We start from the raw sequence: 17,605 nt of genomic DNA on the forward strand, positions 1-17,605 counted from the left end.
GCAGTAAATTATAGCTTAACCTGTATTGTGACCATTAGTGTTATATTCTTGAGGTAAAACTACATTGTTCGTCTGGGATGTGTTGCTTACCATATAGATAACCAGTGTTTTTCAGTGTTATGGATACACTGGGATATGGGGTTGGTTGGTTTCACTTTATCTGTTTATATGGTTCAGTGTACTCTGCGGTGGTGGTTGATGGTGGTGGTGGAAGATGTCCAATAACAGGTGGTCTGTCAGTATTCTGCATTTCCCTGCGTCCGAGTGGTCTAAGGGTACCAGGTGGTGGCTCTGTTAGGTCAGCGGGTGGTGCTTCACCATCCAGGTGTGGCTCTGTTAGGGTCAGCGAGTGCTTCACTCATCCAGTTGTGGCTCTGCAAGGGTCAGCCAGGTGGTACTTCACTACCCAGGTGTGGCTCTATTAGGGGCTGAGGTGGTGCTTCACTCATCCAGGTGTGGCTCTGTTAGGGTCAAAGGTGCTTCACTATCCAGGTGTGGCTCTGTTAGGGTCAGGAGGTGGTGCTTCACTATCCAGTTGTGGCTCTGTTAGGTCATGAGGTGGTGCTTCATACCCAGGTGTGGCTCTGCAAGGGTCAGCCAGGTGGTGCTTCACTATCCAGGTGTGGCTCTGTTAGGGTCATGAGGTGGTGCTTCACTATCCAGGTGTGGCTCTGTTAGGTCAGGAGTGTGCTTCACTACCCAGGTGTGGCTCTGCAAGGGTCCAGCCAGGTGGTGCTTCACTACCCAGGTGGCTCTGTTAGGGTCAGCGAGGTGGTGCTTCACTATCCAGGTGTGGCTCTGTTAGGGTCAGGAGGTGCTTCACTATCCAGTTGTGCTCTGTTAGAGCCAGGTGGTGCTTCACCATCCAGTTGTGGCTCTAGGGTCAGCCAGGTGGTGCTTCACTTCCAGTTGTGGCTCTGTTAGGGGTCAGCCAGGTGGTGCTTCACTATCTAGTTGTGGCTCTGTTAGGGCAGCCAGGTGGTGCTTCACTATCCAGTTGTGGCTCTGTTAGGGTCAGCCAGGTGGTGCTTCACTATCCAGTTGTGGCTCTGTTAGGTTACTTCTATATAATTCCCATCAGTGGTCAGGCTGGTTATGAGAGAGAAGAGAGATTCAGGAATTATGAAAGTGAGGATGAAAAATAAATTAAGGTGGACGACAGAATAACATGGAATTGAAAGACCAAATGGAGCAGATAGACAAGTACATATAATAAAAGATACGATTATCAGTATTTTTGTATTTTTTCCCGGTAGTGTATTTTGCCTGTAGCTTCCCTCGGAGAATGTGTCGGGGCTGGATACTCTTCCTTGGCCTCGTCATTCTTTTTTTTTTCCTCCTTTCCTTTCCACCCCCCTACATCCCTGCGTAAGGTGAAGCGCAGAAGCGTTTATAGCGCCCAACAGGGAAGCATGCTAAGTTCATGCTTGCCGTTGTGTAGATAATAAAATAGGTTATTCTGTCTTATCGGGACCAAAAGGGCTGGCATGGTATCCGTTTTCGGGAGGACGCAAAAACATGTCAGGCTATTTATAGTGTTATCTGGAGAGGGGGTGGGGGCGTGGCCTGTATGACGTGACGCAACCGCTCAGCTGACTTGTGACGTCACTTCCCACCGCCGCCGCTACTTACCAAAACATATTTAATGCTCTTTGCTATCGGAGGTGAGGGAAATGTTGCACCAGTGTTGCTCTCTCGTGAATCTGCAACTTTAGAGAGAGTAACTAGAGGGGAATACGTTTACATACATGGCTTACTGGTTCACCTGAATATTAAACACCCTGGTTATTTTTTCTTGTGATAGATTAAACATTCTAATGCTAACCTAACCTAACCTAACCTAACCTAACCTAACCTAACCTAACCCAGCCTAGCCTATCCCCCCCACTAAGTAGCTTTATTGTGTTAAATCATCATGTGCATTAAGCTGGGGTGTCTAATGTTCAGCTGATCCAGATTATTGTTAAATGAAGGAACTTGACACCCGCCACAGCCCCTCACCCACCACAGCCCCTTACCCACCACAGTCCTTTACCCACCACAGTCCTTTACCCACCACAGTCCTTCACCCACCACAGCCCCTTACCCACCACAGCCCCTCACCCACACAGCCCCTCACCCACCACAGCCCCTTCACCCACCACAGTCCTTTCCCACCACAGTCCACCCACCACAGCCCCTCACCCACCACAGCCCCTCACCCCACCACAGTCCTTCACCCACCACAGCCCTTCACCCCACAGTCCTTCACCCACCACCCCTCACCCCTCACCCACCACAGCCCCTCACCCACCACAGTCCTTCACCCATCACAGCCCTCACCCCCAGCCCCCCCCACCCCCTTACCCACCACAGCCCCTACCCACCACAGTCCTTCACCCACCACAGCCCCTCACCCCACAGTCCTTCACCCACCACAGCCCCTTACCCACCACAGCCCCTTACCCACCCCACCACCCTTCACCCACCACAGCCCCTTCACCCACCACAGTTCACCCACCACAGTCCTTCACCCACCACAGCCCCTTACCCACCACAGTCCTTCACCCACCACAGCCCCTCACCCACCACAGCCCCTTACCCACCACAGTCCTTCACCCACCACAGTCCTTCACCCACCACAGTCCTTCACCCACCACAGTCCTTCACCCACCACAGTCCTTCACCCACACCCACCCACCACAGCCCCTACCCACCACAGCCCCACCCACCACAGTCCTTCACCCACCACAGCCCCTCACCCCCCAGTCCTTCACCCACCACAGCCCCACCCACCACAGCCCCACCACCACAGTCCTTCACCCACCACAGTCCTTCACACCACAGCCCCTTCACCCACCACAGTCCTTCACCCACCACAGTCCTTCACCCACCACAGCCACTTACCCACCACAGTCCTTCACCCACCACAGCCCTTACCCACCACAGCCCTCACCCACCACAGCCCTTACCCACCACAGTCCTTCACCCACCACAGTCCTTCACCCACCACAGTCCTTCACCCACCACAGTCCTCACCCACCACAGTCCTTCACCCACCACAGTCCTTCACCCACCACAGCCCCACCCACCACAGTCCTTCACCCACCACAGCCCCTCACCCACACAGCCCCTCACCCCCACAGCCCCTCACCCCCACAGCCCCTCACCCACCACAGTCCTTCACCCACCACAGCCCTCACCCCCACAGTCCTTCACCCACCACAGCCCCTCACCACAGCCCCTACCCACCACAGCCCCTTACCCACCACAGTCCACCCACCCACCCACCCACCACAGCCCCTTCACCCACCACAGCCCCTTCACCCACCACAGCCCCTTCACCCAACACAGTCCTTCACCCACCACAGTCCTTCACCCACCACAGCCCCTTACCCACCAGTCCTTCACCCACCACAGCCCTTACCTACCACACCCCTCACCCACCACAGCCCCTCACCCACCACAGCCCCTTACCCACACAGTCCTTCACCCACCACAGTCCTTCACCCACCACAGTCCTTCACCCCACCACAGCCCCACCCACCACAGCCTTCACCCACCACAGCCCCTCACCCACCAGCCCTCAGCCCCTCACCCACCACCCCCCCCACCCCCACACCCACCACAGCCCCTCACCCACCACAGCCCCTCACCCACCACAGCCCCTCACCCACCACAGCCCTCACCCACCCTCCTTCACCCACCACAGCCCTCACTCACCACAGCCCCTCACCCACCACAGTCCTTCACCCACCACAGCCCCCACCCACCACAGCCCCTCACCCCACCACAGCCCCTCACCCACCACAGCCCTCACCCACCACAGCCCCCACCCACCACAGTCCCTCACCCACCACAGTCCTTCACCCACACAGTCCTTCACCCACCAGCCCCTCACCCACCACAGTCCCTCACCCACCACGGCCCTCACCCACCACAGCCCCTCACCCACCACAGCCCCTCACCCACCACAGCCCTCACCCACCACAGCCCCTCACCCACCACAGTCCTTCACCCACCACGGCCCCTTACCCACCACAGCCCTCACCCACCACAGCCCCTCACCCACCACAGCCCCTCATCCACCACAGCCCCTCACCCACCACAGCCCCTCACCCACCACAGCCCTCACCCACCACAGCCCCTCACCCACCACAGCCCCTCACCCACCACAGCCCCTCACCCACCACAGTCCCTCACCCACCACAGCCCTCACCCACCACAGCCCACCACCCACCACACCCCCTCACCCACCACAGCCCCACCACAGCCCCTACCCCACCACAGCCCCTCACCCACCCCTGCACCTGTACTGATATACCTGAATAAACCTTTTGGAGCTGACTCTGTGTATAACGTTCTGACTCTGATTTAGTATATTAGATTATGGTTGAGACACCGTCCGGCCTTGTGTGTTGGCTCTTATTGCCTGGTCTCGCGGGGACGGTCCACCAAACTTGATTGATATCTGATAATTTTCACGATGAATTCTCGGAGAAATTTTAGTCTTTAGAACGTAACCCGAGTGTACTGGGAACACCCAGACCAGTATTGTCTCTGTTGGGTGAAGGTGCTGGTGACTGTCAGGGGGAGGTGTTCTGAACAGGTGGCAATACTGCACCTGCCCCAACATTCCTGTCACACCAGTGCTGGTAACACTGTACTTGCTCCCACGTACCTTCCCCTCTTCCTGCAGTTTTGGTAACACTGATTTTACTCCAACATTATTCCTCCTCATCCAGTGCTGGCAACACTGAACCTGCGCCAACATACCACCACCTCCTGCGGTGCTGGTAACACTGAACCTGGTCCTACGTGCCTCCTCCTCCAGCGCTGGTAACACTGCTCCACCATACCTCCCCATCCAGCATTAATATCATTCATGTCTTGGTGTGTCGAAACAAGACGTAGTGTCTGGTCCCCAAGTGTTAGTGGCTGGTCCCCAAGTGTTAGTGGCTGGTCCCCAAGTGTTAGTGTCTGGTCCCCAAGTGTTAGTGTCTGGTCCCCAAGTGTTAGTGGCTGGTCCCCAAGTGTTAATTAGCTGATTCTGAAGTGTTGGTGTCTGGTCCCCAAGTGTTAGTGGCTGGTCCCCAAGTGTTAGTGGCTGGTCCCCAAGTGTTAGTGTCTGGTCCCCAAGTGTTAGTGTCTGGTCCCCAAGTGTTAGTGGCTGGTCCCCAAGTGTTAGTGGCTGGTCCCCAAGTGTTAGTGTCTGGTCCCCAAGTGTTAGTGGCTGGTCCCCAAGTGTTAGTGTCTGGTCCCCAAGTGTTAGTGGCTGGTCCCCAAGTGTTAGTGGCTGGTCCCCAAGTGTTAGTGGCTGGTCCCCAAGTGTTAGTGGCTGGTCCCCAGGTGTTAGTGGCTGGTCCCAGTAATAGTAATACTGGTCCCCAAGTGTTAGTGGCTGGTCCCCAAGTGTTAGTGTCTGGTCCCCAAGTGTTAGTGGCTGGTCCCCAAGTGTTAGTGGCTGGTCCCCAAGTGTTAGTGGCTGGTCCCCAAGTGTTAGTGGCTGGTCCCCAAGTCCTTGTATAGTTCAGCTCTCGGTGACCACCAAGCCGACCCTACCTGCCTTCTACCTGGAGGTCAATTACCTTCCATTTTACCACAGTTGATGTATGTTGACGGGGACTTGGGCAGTGTGGCTGTAGAGATGTGTGGGTCCTGTCATGTATGGGTCCTGTCATGTGTGGGTCCTGTCATGTATGGGTCCTGTCATGTATGGGTCCTGTCATGTATGGGTCCTGTCATGTGTGAGTCCTGCTATGTGCAGTCCCTGCTGTGGTCCTGTGCTTATGTGGTCTGTCGCCCTGTGGGTCCTGCCATGTGTGGGTCCTGCCATGTGTGGGTCCTGCCATGTATGGGTCCTGCCATGTATGTGTCCTACCATGTATGGGTCCTGTCTTATGTGGGTCCTACCATGTGTGGGTCCTGCCATGTACTGTATGTATCCTGCCTTGTGTGGGTCCTACCATGTGTAGGTCCTACCATGTGTAGGTCCTACCATGTGTAGGTCCTACCATGTATGGTTCCTACCAAATACAGATGTTACCGAAATGTTCCGAAAACCTAGTGATCGTCGCCACACAGAAGTTGTCAAGGAATTACATCGTGTTTTATGGTAATCTGGAGCACAAAGAATACACAATGCTCACGTGATCTCCCCCAAGAGCTGTGGTGTTGAGGGAAGCAGTAGTGGGGCTTATAGATGTGGTGACAGCGCCCTTTGGTTAACCACAGTCTTGTAGTCAAGAGGATACTTCGTGGTCTATGGGATCAGCAGGTGTCGGGCGTCGGTGGCTGGGAGGAATGAGACTGGGTAGATGTAAAGGTTAAAGGAATGAGCATAAATGCCTAGCAGATGGAAGAAGCGAATGCGGGGGTGACGATAGGTGGGCAGTGGGTGGCTGCTGCTGGAGGGGAAGAGGGAGGTAAGGTGACACGTGTGGTTAAGGTGACCCTCTACCTGCTCCACCACAGTGTTTACCTGCTCCTGCCTTCGTCCTTCTCTCCCTCATCCATACTCCTCTCTCTCTCACCCATATTCCTCTCTCTCTCACCCATATTCCTCTCTCCCTCACCCATACCCCTCTCTCCCTCACCCATACCCCTCTCTCCCTCATCCATATTCCTCTCTCCCTCATCCATACTCCTCTCCCTCATCCCTAGTTAGCTCGTCACTACTCCCGGTTATACTGTAGTTAGTTAAGAAGCTCACTATGTGTGATAGGGATCCTTCATATCTCAAATAGCTATTAATTTTATGTATTTTAAATTGACGGCACATTGAGTTTTACACACACACACACACACACACACACACACACACACACACACACACACACACACACACACACACAAAGTTCCCTCCTTTAATGCACTTCAAGATTAATCTGCCATTTTCAGTATTCTTTTAACTGTTATCTCAAGCAGCAAAAACATCACCATGTGCATTATAATGGTCAGAGAAGCTTCCAGTGTGTGTGTGTGTGTGTGGAAAGAGTTAAGGTTATCACACAAATTAATATTCTCAGCCTCACCCCCTCGCACTCTCCCATTTATTAACCTCTGTATACACCCCTTATGCACCCTCACCGTGTACTCTCTACCTGTCACTCATAACACCCAACACTAAATCATGTATACTGTACGTGAAGAAAGCTGATGAATATTATAGTCTTGTGGGGATATGAAAAAGAAACGGGCAGGGTGGTGATTCCCTTCCCTATTGATATTACTGGAGAACATTGGACCAGTCACCCAGGGTAAGCATTTAGGTGTGTATCGCCTTCACCTCGACACAGAGACGCACAGTTAGCTCTGTTACGGGTGTGAACACAAGAGGTACTCCGGATTGTTTATTTATGCTAACACACACACACACACCCACATCCAACATAGGCACGCCCACTCACCTACCTGCATGCTGCCTCTCACACCCCCACATGCTATATTATGTTTCCTCACGCCCGGGAACCCTGATCTACGGAGCTCAAATATTCGGTGCAGGTGAAAGCAAGGGGAAAGGTAAAGGGTGAGGGGGGAGACCCATGGGCGTGCCCCTATTAGAATGCGGGAGAGGTGGGGCGTGGGTAGGTTATGGGCATGTTATGGGCATCAATAGGTTATGAAGGTGGGTAGGGTACAGTTGTGTAGGTTGAGGTGAAAGCTGTAGACTGGGATATGCGTAAAGGCGGCAAAGTGAAGTGTGTGGAAGGTGTACGTACGCGTAGGTTTTTACGGACAACAATCACGCGAGGTTATGTTAAGGTGAAGATTATTTATCACAGGTATGGAAGAGTATAAATTGATTTAGTATGAAATAAGTGAATTGAAGTAGCGGTTCGGGAAGGAAGACGAGAAGCACCGCCACACGAAACCACTGGAGTAGTCTTGCTTAATTACTTCTTACCTGGAACATGAAGGACAACAGGTGTGTGTGTGTGTGTGTGTGTGTGTGTGTGTGTGTGTGTGTGTGTGTGTGTGTGTGTGTGTGTGTGTGTGTGTGTGTGTGTGTGTGTGCGTGCGTGTGTGTGTGTGTGTGTGTGTGTGTGTGTGTGTGCGTGTGTGTGTGTGCGTGCGTGTGTGTGCGTGCGTGTGTGTGTGTGTGTGTTACGTAATTTATGTGGTTAAAAAAGTTTCCTATATAATTATTGAGTTTAAATGGGAATTTCTTGTGTGGATATTTTTTAACCTTGGTGGAAATAAATAAAAAGAGTCGATGGCGTGGAACTTTTTTGGTTTAATGATGTGCCGTGAAACTTTGAGGTTGATGGCGTGAACCTTAGGAGTTTATGGCGTCACATTTCGGGGTCGATAACATAAAACTTTAGGGATTAATGACACGAAACTTGAAAGAGTCGGTGGGTGGCATGGAACTTTGGGGTTTTTGGGCGTGAAACTTGCGGCAGATAATGTAAAAGTTCAGGAGTTGGTTGATGTATTACTCTGGGTTTATGGTGTGGCGATGAGCGAGGGTGGGGAGGGAGAAGAGGTGGAGGAGGTGGGGAGGAGGGGGGAGGAGGGTAGGGGTAGAGGGAATTAACGAGCCTGAGCAACGATATGAAGCGGCTGGGTGTCCTTATTAGGTCACCATAACCTGGGTTCCTTCAAGGCTAAGAGTTGGTGGGGGTCCTCCAAAGCCTCCTCTACCCCTCCTCCGTCCTTCACCCCTTCCTACCCCTCCCTTCACCCCTACTACCCCTTCACCCCTACCCTCCTCACTCCCTCCTTACCCCTCCCTTCACCCCTATCCTCCCTTCACCCCACCCCCTCCCTTACCCCTCCTTCACCCCTACCCCTCCTTCACCCTACCCCTCCCTCTACCTCCCCCTGTGGTCCTTCGTCATCATTCACACGACCACTACTTCCTGGACCTTTCATTAACTCCTGGACCACCGCAAGACCATAATAACGTGGTCCAGCTCTAGTTCATTATCTCCTAGACCAAGCTAAACACCACCACCATGTTTTGGATCGTAGCAAAACACTATTTATTATACCATTACCTCCTAGGCCATATCATGACCATTAATCCAAGACTCTTCTAACCCAAACCACCTCAAGTTCATTACATCTGAGACCATTATCATCTAGACTACCCCAAGACCACTATACCTTAATCACCCCCAAGACCACAATGAACTCAATCCACCTTAAGACCATTTCGTAGTCCAGCACCCCAAAGACCACCCTACCTTGTGCCTCGGTCAGCTAGGTGGGTGAGGACTGGTGGATCCTGGGCTGTACCCGAGGCGCCCTGTGCTCCCTCAAAGGTCACCTAGTCACCTCCCTCTTGTTTGATACGCTGTGTTAGTGGTCACGTTAACACAGCGGCAGCCATCCACTGTGTTGAGATTAAGAGGTCAAACCCTGCCATTATTAGGACTGTTTTGATTGTGTGTGTGTGTGTGTGTGTGTGTGTGTGTGTGTGTGTGTGTCGTTTGTTAGTGGTCTACACGGCTGTACTGAGCTGGAGAAAATGAGGTCATTTTCTCTGCATCACATATCTAACTTAAGGAATCACACGATATTGTTTATGAATTACAGTAAATAATCGACTTTATGAAACATTATTAAACACTCGACATCTTGAGGATATTTACACGACGTCTTGGCTGTGTATTCGAGTAAGTGTCGTCCATTAAACCCCCTCTCTTAGCCTGTGTCTCTATTATCAGGTGTATCTGTATATTTAATAAATCGTCCCTTATAAAGTGTTGTGATTAGACGACGTGCAGACAGTGAGGCGGCGCTTTGGTGGTGGGGGGATGAGAGAATGGGGGGTGGTTGATGAGAGATGAGGAAAGAGAAGAAGAAAGAAAAGGGATTTGGAGGAGAATGGAAGGGAAGAGGTGTAAAAAAAAATGAAAGTTTTTGATGAAGAAGATAGGGAGAAGAGAGGGAAAGTAAATGACAAGAGAGTGTTAAAAGACTCGGGAATAGAAGAAGAAGAAGACAGTGAGATGGAGAAGTTTTTAGGTCTGAAGTTAGGTTTCTTTCTTTGTATGAGTATCCAGTTTCTAGGGAAGTTTTCGTAAGTGTGTGGGAGGAGGACTAGAGACCGGGGCTTTGTGGCGGTGTCAGACAGTACACAGCGGATGTCTCGTGTGTGAGTGTGTGTGTTAAGCTCTTCCTGTCGCAGCTGTGATATTTAGCTGTGACATTTTGCAAAGATTGATAATAGAATAAAACTTTTATTATTATTATCATTATCATTAGTGTTATGGCAGGGTTATGACCTTGGGGTGTTGGAGCTGTTTTGCCATAGTAAACTCGTAATGAAACTTACTATGATAGTAATTAGTGATATATAATATTGTTGTGTGACTAATAACGTTATTCGAGCTGCTGGTGTTGGGTTCTTTGTGGGTCTTCTCCCGGGTGGTAATGCTGTATATGTTTCTTGTTATATAAATACTGTTGTTAAGTTTGTATTGTGTTTGTGAGTTTCTTTAATAGACAATAAAGTAAAACGACTCGTAATCAGCGTCAGACTTGTCGTAGTAACCTAACCTAACCTCACCACACCTAACCTTACCTCACCTCACCTAACCTAACCTACCTCACCTCACCTCACCTCACCTCACCTCACCACCTCAACCCAACTTTTATTTCTAACTATTTCGAGGTTGGTGGTGATGGCATTTTTACTGTATATTATTTTTTTTCCCTACGTGTGGTGTTTTGTCTCGGCGGAAGGAAGCGAAGTCTCGACGGTGTTGCTTGGAATGTTGATGTGTGTGACTGTGTGTGTGTGTGTGTGTGTGTGTGCGTGCGTGTGGCGTGCGTGTGCGTGTGCGTGCGTGCGTGCGTGCGTGTGTGTGTGTGTGTGTGTTACCTTTATTTTATGTTATATCGGGTAGTTAGTAATTGTGGTGTATCGTGTTCCTGATCGGTGTGTCGTGTTGATTGGTGTATCGTGTTCTGATCGGTGTGTCGTGTCCTGATTGGTGTACCATGTTCTGATTGGGTACCATGTTCTGATTACCCGGTCAAGGAAAAACATTACCTTCCCCAGAACCTATTGAAGAAACCACTTAATAACAGTACCGTACATAAGAATATATAGTGAAAGTTTCTTCCATCAGTTCTTGTTACACTTTGTTTACTTATTATACTGTGTGACTTAATGTACTGATATGGGGGTTAACTGCTTGACGAGGGGGGTGTTTTACGTGTTGAAATGACGACTCCAGTTCAAGCGGTATGGAGCAGTCAGGGAGGGTAGGGTGGAGGTACTTAGAAGATGGAGGAGGTCAGGAGGTAGGGTGGAGGTAGGGATGGAGGAGGGTCAGGGGTGGGGGGATGGAGGAGATCAGGGAGGGTAGGGTGGAGGTAGGGATGAAGGAGGGGTCAGGGTGGGGGGATGGAGGTGGTCAGGGAGGGATGGGTGCGAGGGAGGGAGAGGGGGGAGGGGGGAACACCAGAGAAGCACTCACTGCCTTCTTAACAATGGCATTAGCCGCTATTGACATGCCCGTAAGATGGTCGACACGGATCCTGGTGCCGTGTGAATAGTAATCCTGGCGCTGTCAACACGGTGTCCGGCGGGGAGATATAGAGGGTGGCGGCGAGCTGAATGTGTGTGTGTCAAAGAGTACTAGTGTGGTGGGAAGGGAAGTTTATAAGTGTCCATATATATATCGTTATTTGACTTAACTATGTTTTAGTGGCTACTGAGCATGAATCAGGGTAAATTACCATTAAGGGTCGCTTGCGGCCTGGCAGCTGCGGCAGGGGGTCGAGGTAACCGCAGAATCTGCCACTGCACTGTAATTGCGTAACCGCAGGATACACCACTTCTCACGTCTTGTCTTACCGCAGTAACCAAGCTGCATATTTAAAAAAAAATTATATTTCATTAAGCGAAGACAACCGCATTTTAAAGAAGTTTTGCTTCAGTACACATGAACAAGAAACATTTAATTATGTTTATAAAATTTAACGCACACGAGGAAAACTTTATGTCAAAAGAAACCGAGGCGAAAAATGTAATGATATTTTGATATTTGTACAAGACAGCATTATAGTGACCGACAACACATGGCCTGCTCTACAGTACACTACGAGTGGGAGTTTCGCTTCTCTAGCTCTCATAATATTTTATTTATCTTGCGTCGTTTTCCGTTAATTTCATTTTTTCTTTCTTTTCATTATTTTTCATAAAAGTTCTTTCTTTCTGACATTGTTATAATAATTCTCAGTTTCCGTGGATTTTTTTAACAGTCACCTTTGAGTCTGTGATGATTGTGTATATATTTTCCTGTATCGTGAGGACAGATAACACTGGTACACCCCGCGCTGGACTCTGTCGTTATAACCCGGGGCTCAGTTGTGTATCAGGGAGGAATTATCTGTCCGTAGTGATTACCACCTGTCTAACACGTCGTTTGTATTTCTGTCCAAAACTACAAGACCGTCAGCTGGGTTACTTAAAGAAGTCTCTCTCTCTCTCTCTCTCTCTCTCTCTCTCTCTCTCTCCTGGCCTAGTTGAACACCTCGCTTTGTTGAAATTAAATATTTTTTTTATTAGCCATTAAAAACATCCTTTAACCAGATAATTAACTTTTTTTGCTCTAATAACATGTAACGTGAAAAAATATTTGTTATTTAAGGTTAACTTGATGATGAAATAATCTCCGCCCTCAGTAGCAAACAAACGACTTTCAGGAGACGCGCGGAGCTGATCCTCTGGCCAGCGATGCTTTGTAAGCCTGTGTATACAATGCTTTAATGTGTGTGTGTGTGCTCTGTGTATGTTTACATGTGCACGGATCTATGTGTGTGTGTATTTGTATGAGTATGATGTTTACGTATATAAATTTGTGCTTATGCCTGTCTGTGTGTGAGGAATGTAAGTCATCCAGTTTAGCACATTTCCAAAAGGAGGATTTGAGAACAGTACTTACTCTACCGTATATCTTATTGCATTTATTATTATTATTATTATTATTATTATTATTATTATTATTATTATTATTATTATTATTATTACATGTAGTTGTTCCTCTATTCCTTGTAATGCTCAGGATCACACAAGAGAGTTTGAAAACACTCCTCTTGACCACTACAACTCATCAAGCACTGGGCCGGAAGTTAAAATATATGCCTTTGTGATATATCTGAAATATGTTGTAATTATATTGTCGGATAAAACTATTGTAAGTATATGTATGTTTATGTATCCCCTGGGGTGATAGTAAGTAGGTCCTGGGGTGCTGGTAGGTAGGTCCTGGGGTGATAGTAGGTAGGTCCTGGGGTGCTAGTAGGTAGGTCCTGGGGTGCTGGTAGGTAGGTCCTGGGGTGATAGTAGGTAGGTCCTGGGGTGCTAGTAGGTAGGTCCTGGGGTGCTAGTAGGTAGGTCCTGGGGTGCTAGTAGGTAGGCTGGGGGGTAGGTAGGTCCTGGGGTGATAGTAGGTAGGTCCTGGGGTGCTAGTAGTTAGGTCCTGGGGTGCTGGTAGGTGGTGCTGATAGTAGAGGTCCTGGGGTGATAGTAGGTAGGTCCTGGGGTGCTAGTAGGTAGGTCCTGGGGTGCTGGTAGGTAGGTCCTGGGGTGATAGTAGGTGGTCCTGGGTGATAGTAGGTAGGTCCTGGGTGCTAGTAGGTAGGTCCTGGGGTGCTGGTAGGTAGGTCCTGGGGTGATAGTAGGTAGGTCCTGGGGTGATAGTAGGTAGGTAGGTCCTGGGGTGCTGGTAGGTAGGTCCTGGGGTGATAGTAGGTAGGTCCCTGGGGTGCTAGTAGATGGGACAGGCTGTAACTATTTTATACAGGATTTAAGAGACAGTGGGGTTCTTTGTCTGTATGAGGGTTAGGGGGGGGGTCGTTGAGACTGAACGGTAAACCGGAAGGGAACAGAGGTAGATGGAGCGGGAAGACAACTAGACGGGAAGACAATAAGTAATTGAGTGGGTAAAACGGGTAGACTTGTGGTAAGACAGGTTGACGGGAAGGCAGCTAAACATGAGAAGACAGGTATTACTGAGCGGGTAAGACAGGTAGACAGGGGAGACAGAGACAGGTAGAAGGGTGCAGCGTAGGTGTTAGCCAGGGCAGGAGTCAGGGCGGGAGTGGAGCGAGTGGCTGCTGGTTCAGGATTCTGGCGCCGCGCCGAGCTAATATTATTGTGTCATTTTTAGCCGGGTGGCGTTGGCAGCGGTGCCAGGGCGAGGGAGTTGGGAGCAGGAGGAGGCGCAGCAGCGGCCGCCAGACGTGCCCAGTAGTGTGGTGTCCGGAGTCAAGCGTGTGCTTCCTGAGCAGTGATCCTCGCCCCGCAGCCTGGGATGTGCTGGTGCAAGTGTAGTGTTAGTAAGAGCACTGAGAGCACCCGTGAGCAGTGGTGGGCCACAGTGAAGAGTGGTACCAGTAGTGTGTGCTAGTGTAGTGGTGTGTGAGAGGTGCCCTCACACCAGGCACCGGTGATGGCGCGCCCGTGGCGCCCCGGCTATTATGGTTGAGAATGTGCGCGGCCAGTGCGGGCGTGCGGCGGTGACCAGGGTCGCCAGTAGTCGTGTGGAGTTGCGTGCGTGCCGTGTGCGTGCGTGCCGCGGCGTACACGTGGTGGGCGTAAGTTCGTGCGCCGCGCCCGCGCCCTGTCCCGCACACTATGGACTGTGTGTCCCTGTGGTAGTCAATATTACGGATCCAGCAAATGGACTAGGAACTGTCCAGCCCGATAAAGAGGCCATTTTGAAAATAGTGGCAGCCAACCGTAAGAAGTTTGCAGCCAAGAGAAGTGCAGAGTCAGGAGGGGAGGAAGTAAAGAAACAGTCGGTACAGGTGCAGCACCTGTCCTCATCGCCGGCAGCCACCCCCTCGCCCCCGCCTGGTCAGCAGCGGCAGCACCAGCAAAAGGAGGCCCAACCCCTAGGGGTTCATGTAGAACGTATAGCGCGTGCCGTACAGCGGTGGGCGCAAGGCTTAGATAAAGAGGAGAAGGAAGATCATTTCCAGAAGGAAGATCGCCAATACGAGAAGTTAGTGGGCACGCTGGCCGAGCTGGCTGCAGAGAAGCGGGCAGGGCGCGTGGCCCCTGGCCCGGAGCCGCCCAAGGGCGCGCCACGTCATCATGAGGCAGTTCAACTGTTTTCTGAACTCATGCAGACCGACGACGTCTCCACTATAGCGGCACAGATCGCTAATCAAGCCGAACTTATCTACCAGACGTGGAAGACAACCGGCCTGAACCCCAGCGAGCTTATCCGGTACCACAGCGTTACCTCAGAGGGCAGCCTGTTCGACAGGGGCGAGCAGGCTGCTGTGGGAGAGCCAAGCTCCGCCGGGTCGCTTTCAGTCACAGTCAAGCCACGCACACCCGCCAGGAGCATCAGTCCCGCCCCGCCCGGCTCCTCACCAGCAGTACCTAGGAAGCTATTGGAACCCTCACTCCACAACGGCAGGCCCCACGCCGCCTCTCCTGTCCGTACCCTCAACACCTCCCCGCGTCCCTACGTCCCCCCGGGCTCCTCACCCCAGTCGCCCGGTGTCCAGCAACAGCAGCCTCTGTATCCCAACAATAACGTTGCTCAGTCAGCCCCACAGTCTCCCCGTCAGGCTTACTCCTCGCCTACATCTCCCTTGCTGACACAAGTTAGCCCACGACCCTACATAGCCCCCGCGGCTCCCCAGTCTCCTCGGGGTACTCTTACCCAGCCACCGCCGCCCCCGGAGAGGTCCTCTTCTTACTCTGGGGTTGATCCTTCTCAGCAGCAGCAGGATAGTTCCCTTGAATTCCTAGCAGATCCTGATTTAGAAGCGTCTCTGCAAGAACTGGTCAACTCTTTTGTGCTAGAGGATAAGGCGCGTCACCACGCCGCAGCGGTCGCCGCCCTGGCTTCGCAACGTCCAAAAAGCGCGCCCTCGTCCATCCAGGAGGCGCTCCAGAGGTTTGAGCGACAAATGGCCATAACTTCTCGTGCGGCCGCTCACGCTGCTGATCACCTCACCGGCCCCCCATCTACAGTGTCTTCACCCAACACTATGGGCACCATGGGACGGTTTACTCAACAGCAGATGGTCAATATGGCCAGCAGTGGTATGAGTATGAGCAATGCCAATGTAAGTAGCCCAAGCAGTAACGCTAATGTCAGCCCAGCTGGCAGACGTTATGGTGGAGCGAGAAGCGACTCCTCAGTGTCGACGGAGTGGTCGCGAATGCAGACTGAACACGAAAACCGAAGCCGTCGTTCCGCTTCTCCCAACCCACCGGTGTCTCAGCCAGGCTGGAACGAAGGACCTGCACCTAACACCTCTACCTGGCCACTGAAAAATAAACAACCAACTATCGTTGAGAGAAAATCAAAACAAAGTCATGCTTCTTCCTCACACGTCTCCTCGTCTACTTCAACATCCTCCTCATACTCGTCTTCTACCAGTAGTACTTCAACTTCCACCAATTACATCACGACCCTGGAGGCGCGGGTGGAAAGCTCTGGGAGCCAAAAGTACTCGGGAGTGCCGCTTCGCCATAAAGTTGTGACCATGGCTGCCGTCGACCAGGAAGAAGAACGCCTCATGCACGCCCTGCGAACCGGCACACTTATTGATGACGGCGACCACTTAAGACCCATTGGTCAGGTGCGGCCCATGTCTGCACCTTCCCTCCCCGCTTCGCTCCCTGTTAACAACACTATCATCACCAGCGGCACCAACAATAGTACCGCACCACACTCTGAGACCACCGAGCTGCCTGCTCAGAGCAGGAGACCTAAGTATTCCATCAGTGTAACCGTGGATGTTGACAAGCCGACAGAAGTCCACCAACAGCGGGTCCAACAACAACAACAACAACAGGGACAACAACAAAAGATGCAGCTCCAGCCACAGATGCAGCAGCAGCAACAGTCACAACAAAATATACAACACCAAATACAGCAGCAACAAGCACAACAGAATATCTTAAGGCAACAAATGCAACACCAAGAAATGCAACAGACCATCATCAGGCAGGCATCAGGCGGAGGCAGTCCACGAGATTCTCCTGGACGTGTGGTGGGCAAGGCAGTAGAAGGAGACATGTCGGTGGTGGACTTTGCTAAGGTGCGATACCAGGAGTCTCAGCAACACCCACACTCCTCGCAGCGGCTGGACGACTACCGCAACATCTCCTGTAAACAGATCGTTAACGGGGACGGCCGCGTCATGATGGCACGGACCCGTTTTGAGAACGGCAGCACTTCATTATCAGACTCCATGTGGAGGGGGACTCATGGTATCCACGCGGATGAAGTGGGTTCCACTTTGCCTGAGTTTTACCGACGTAAGTTGCGTAAGATGAGGAAAGCAGGGTCACCGGAGCCGTTGGTAGCGGGCAGTATTTCGACTCTGCCTCACCCCGAGCTGACTGACCAACAAAAGGCTCACATCAGAGAGAGGTCTCAGTCTCCTACCACCGGGTATAACAGCGCCGGGGTGGCCATCAGACCCTTCCTCACTCAGGGCAGCGTGGCTGAGCGGGTCCTCATCTTCGAGCGCGCCCCAGCAGAGATGAAGCCCAAGCCTGGAGCGCCCACTACAGCCATCCAGGAGAAGCGCCGTCCAGCTATCTCCACCTGGCGTGACCCTGATGAGGTTCGCTCCCTTGCCCAGGTGAGTTTTCATCACCAGATGTGTTACACAGGTGCACGCACATCCT

General features: G+C 51.6%; 1 protein-coding gene across 1 annotated transcript in view; it reads left to right on the forward strand.

Moving 5' to 3' along the window:
* Window positions 1-14,097: 14,097 nt before the first annotated feature.
* LOC121855441 overlaps window positions 14,098-17,605 on the forward strand; it is a 28,714-nt gene continuing 25,206 nt past the window's right edge. The window contains exon 1 of the mRNA XM_042350378.1: window positions 14,098-17,559. Within this exon, the coding sequence (XP_042206312.1) occupies window positions 14,422-17,559 (3,138 nt within the window). The 5' untranslated portion in view covers window positions 14,098-14,421. The remainder of the gene's footprint in view (window positions 17,560-17,605) is intronic.

Source organism: Homarus americanus, unplaced genomic scaffold (genome assembly GCF_018991925.1).
Source record: "Homarus americanus isolate GMGI-L3 unplaced genomic scaffold, GMGI_Hamer_2.0 scaffold13714, whole genome shotgun sequence".
Taxonomy (NCBI): Eukaryota; Metazoa; Arthropoda; class Malacostraca; order Decapoda; family Nephropidae; genus Homarus; species Homarus americanus.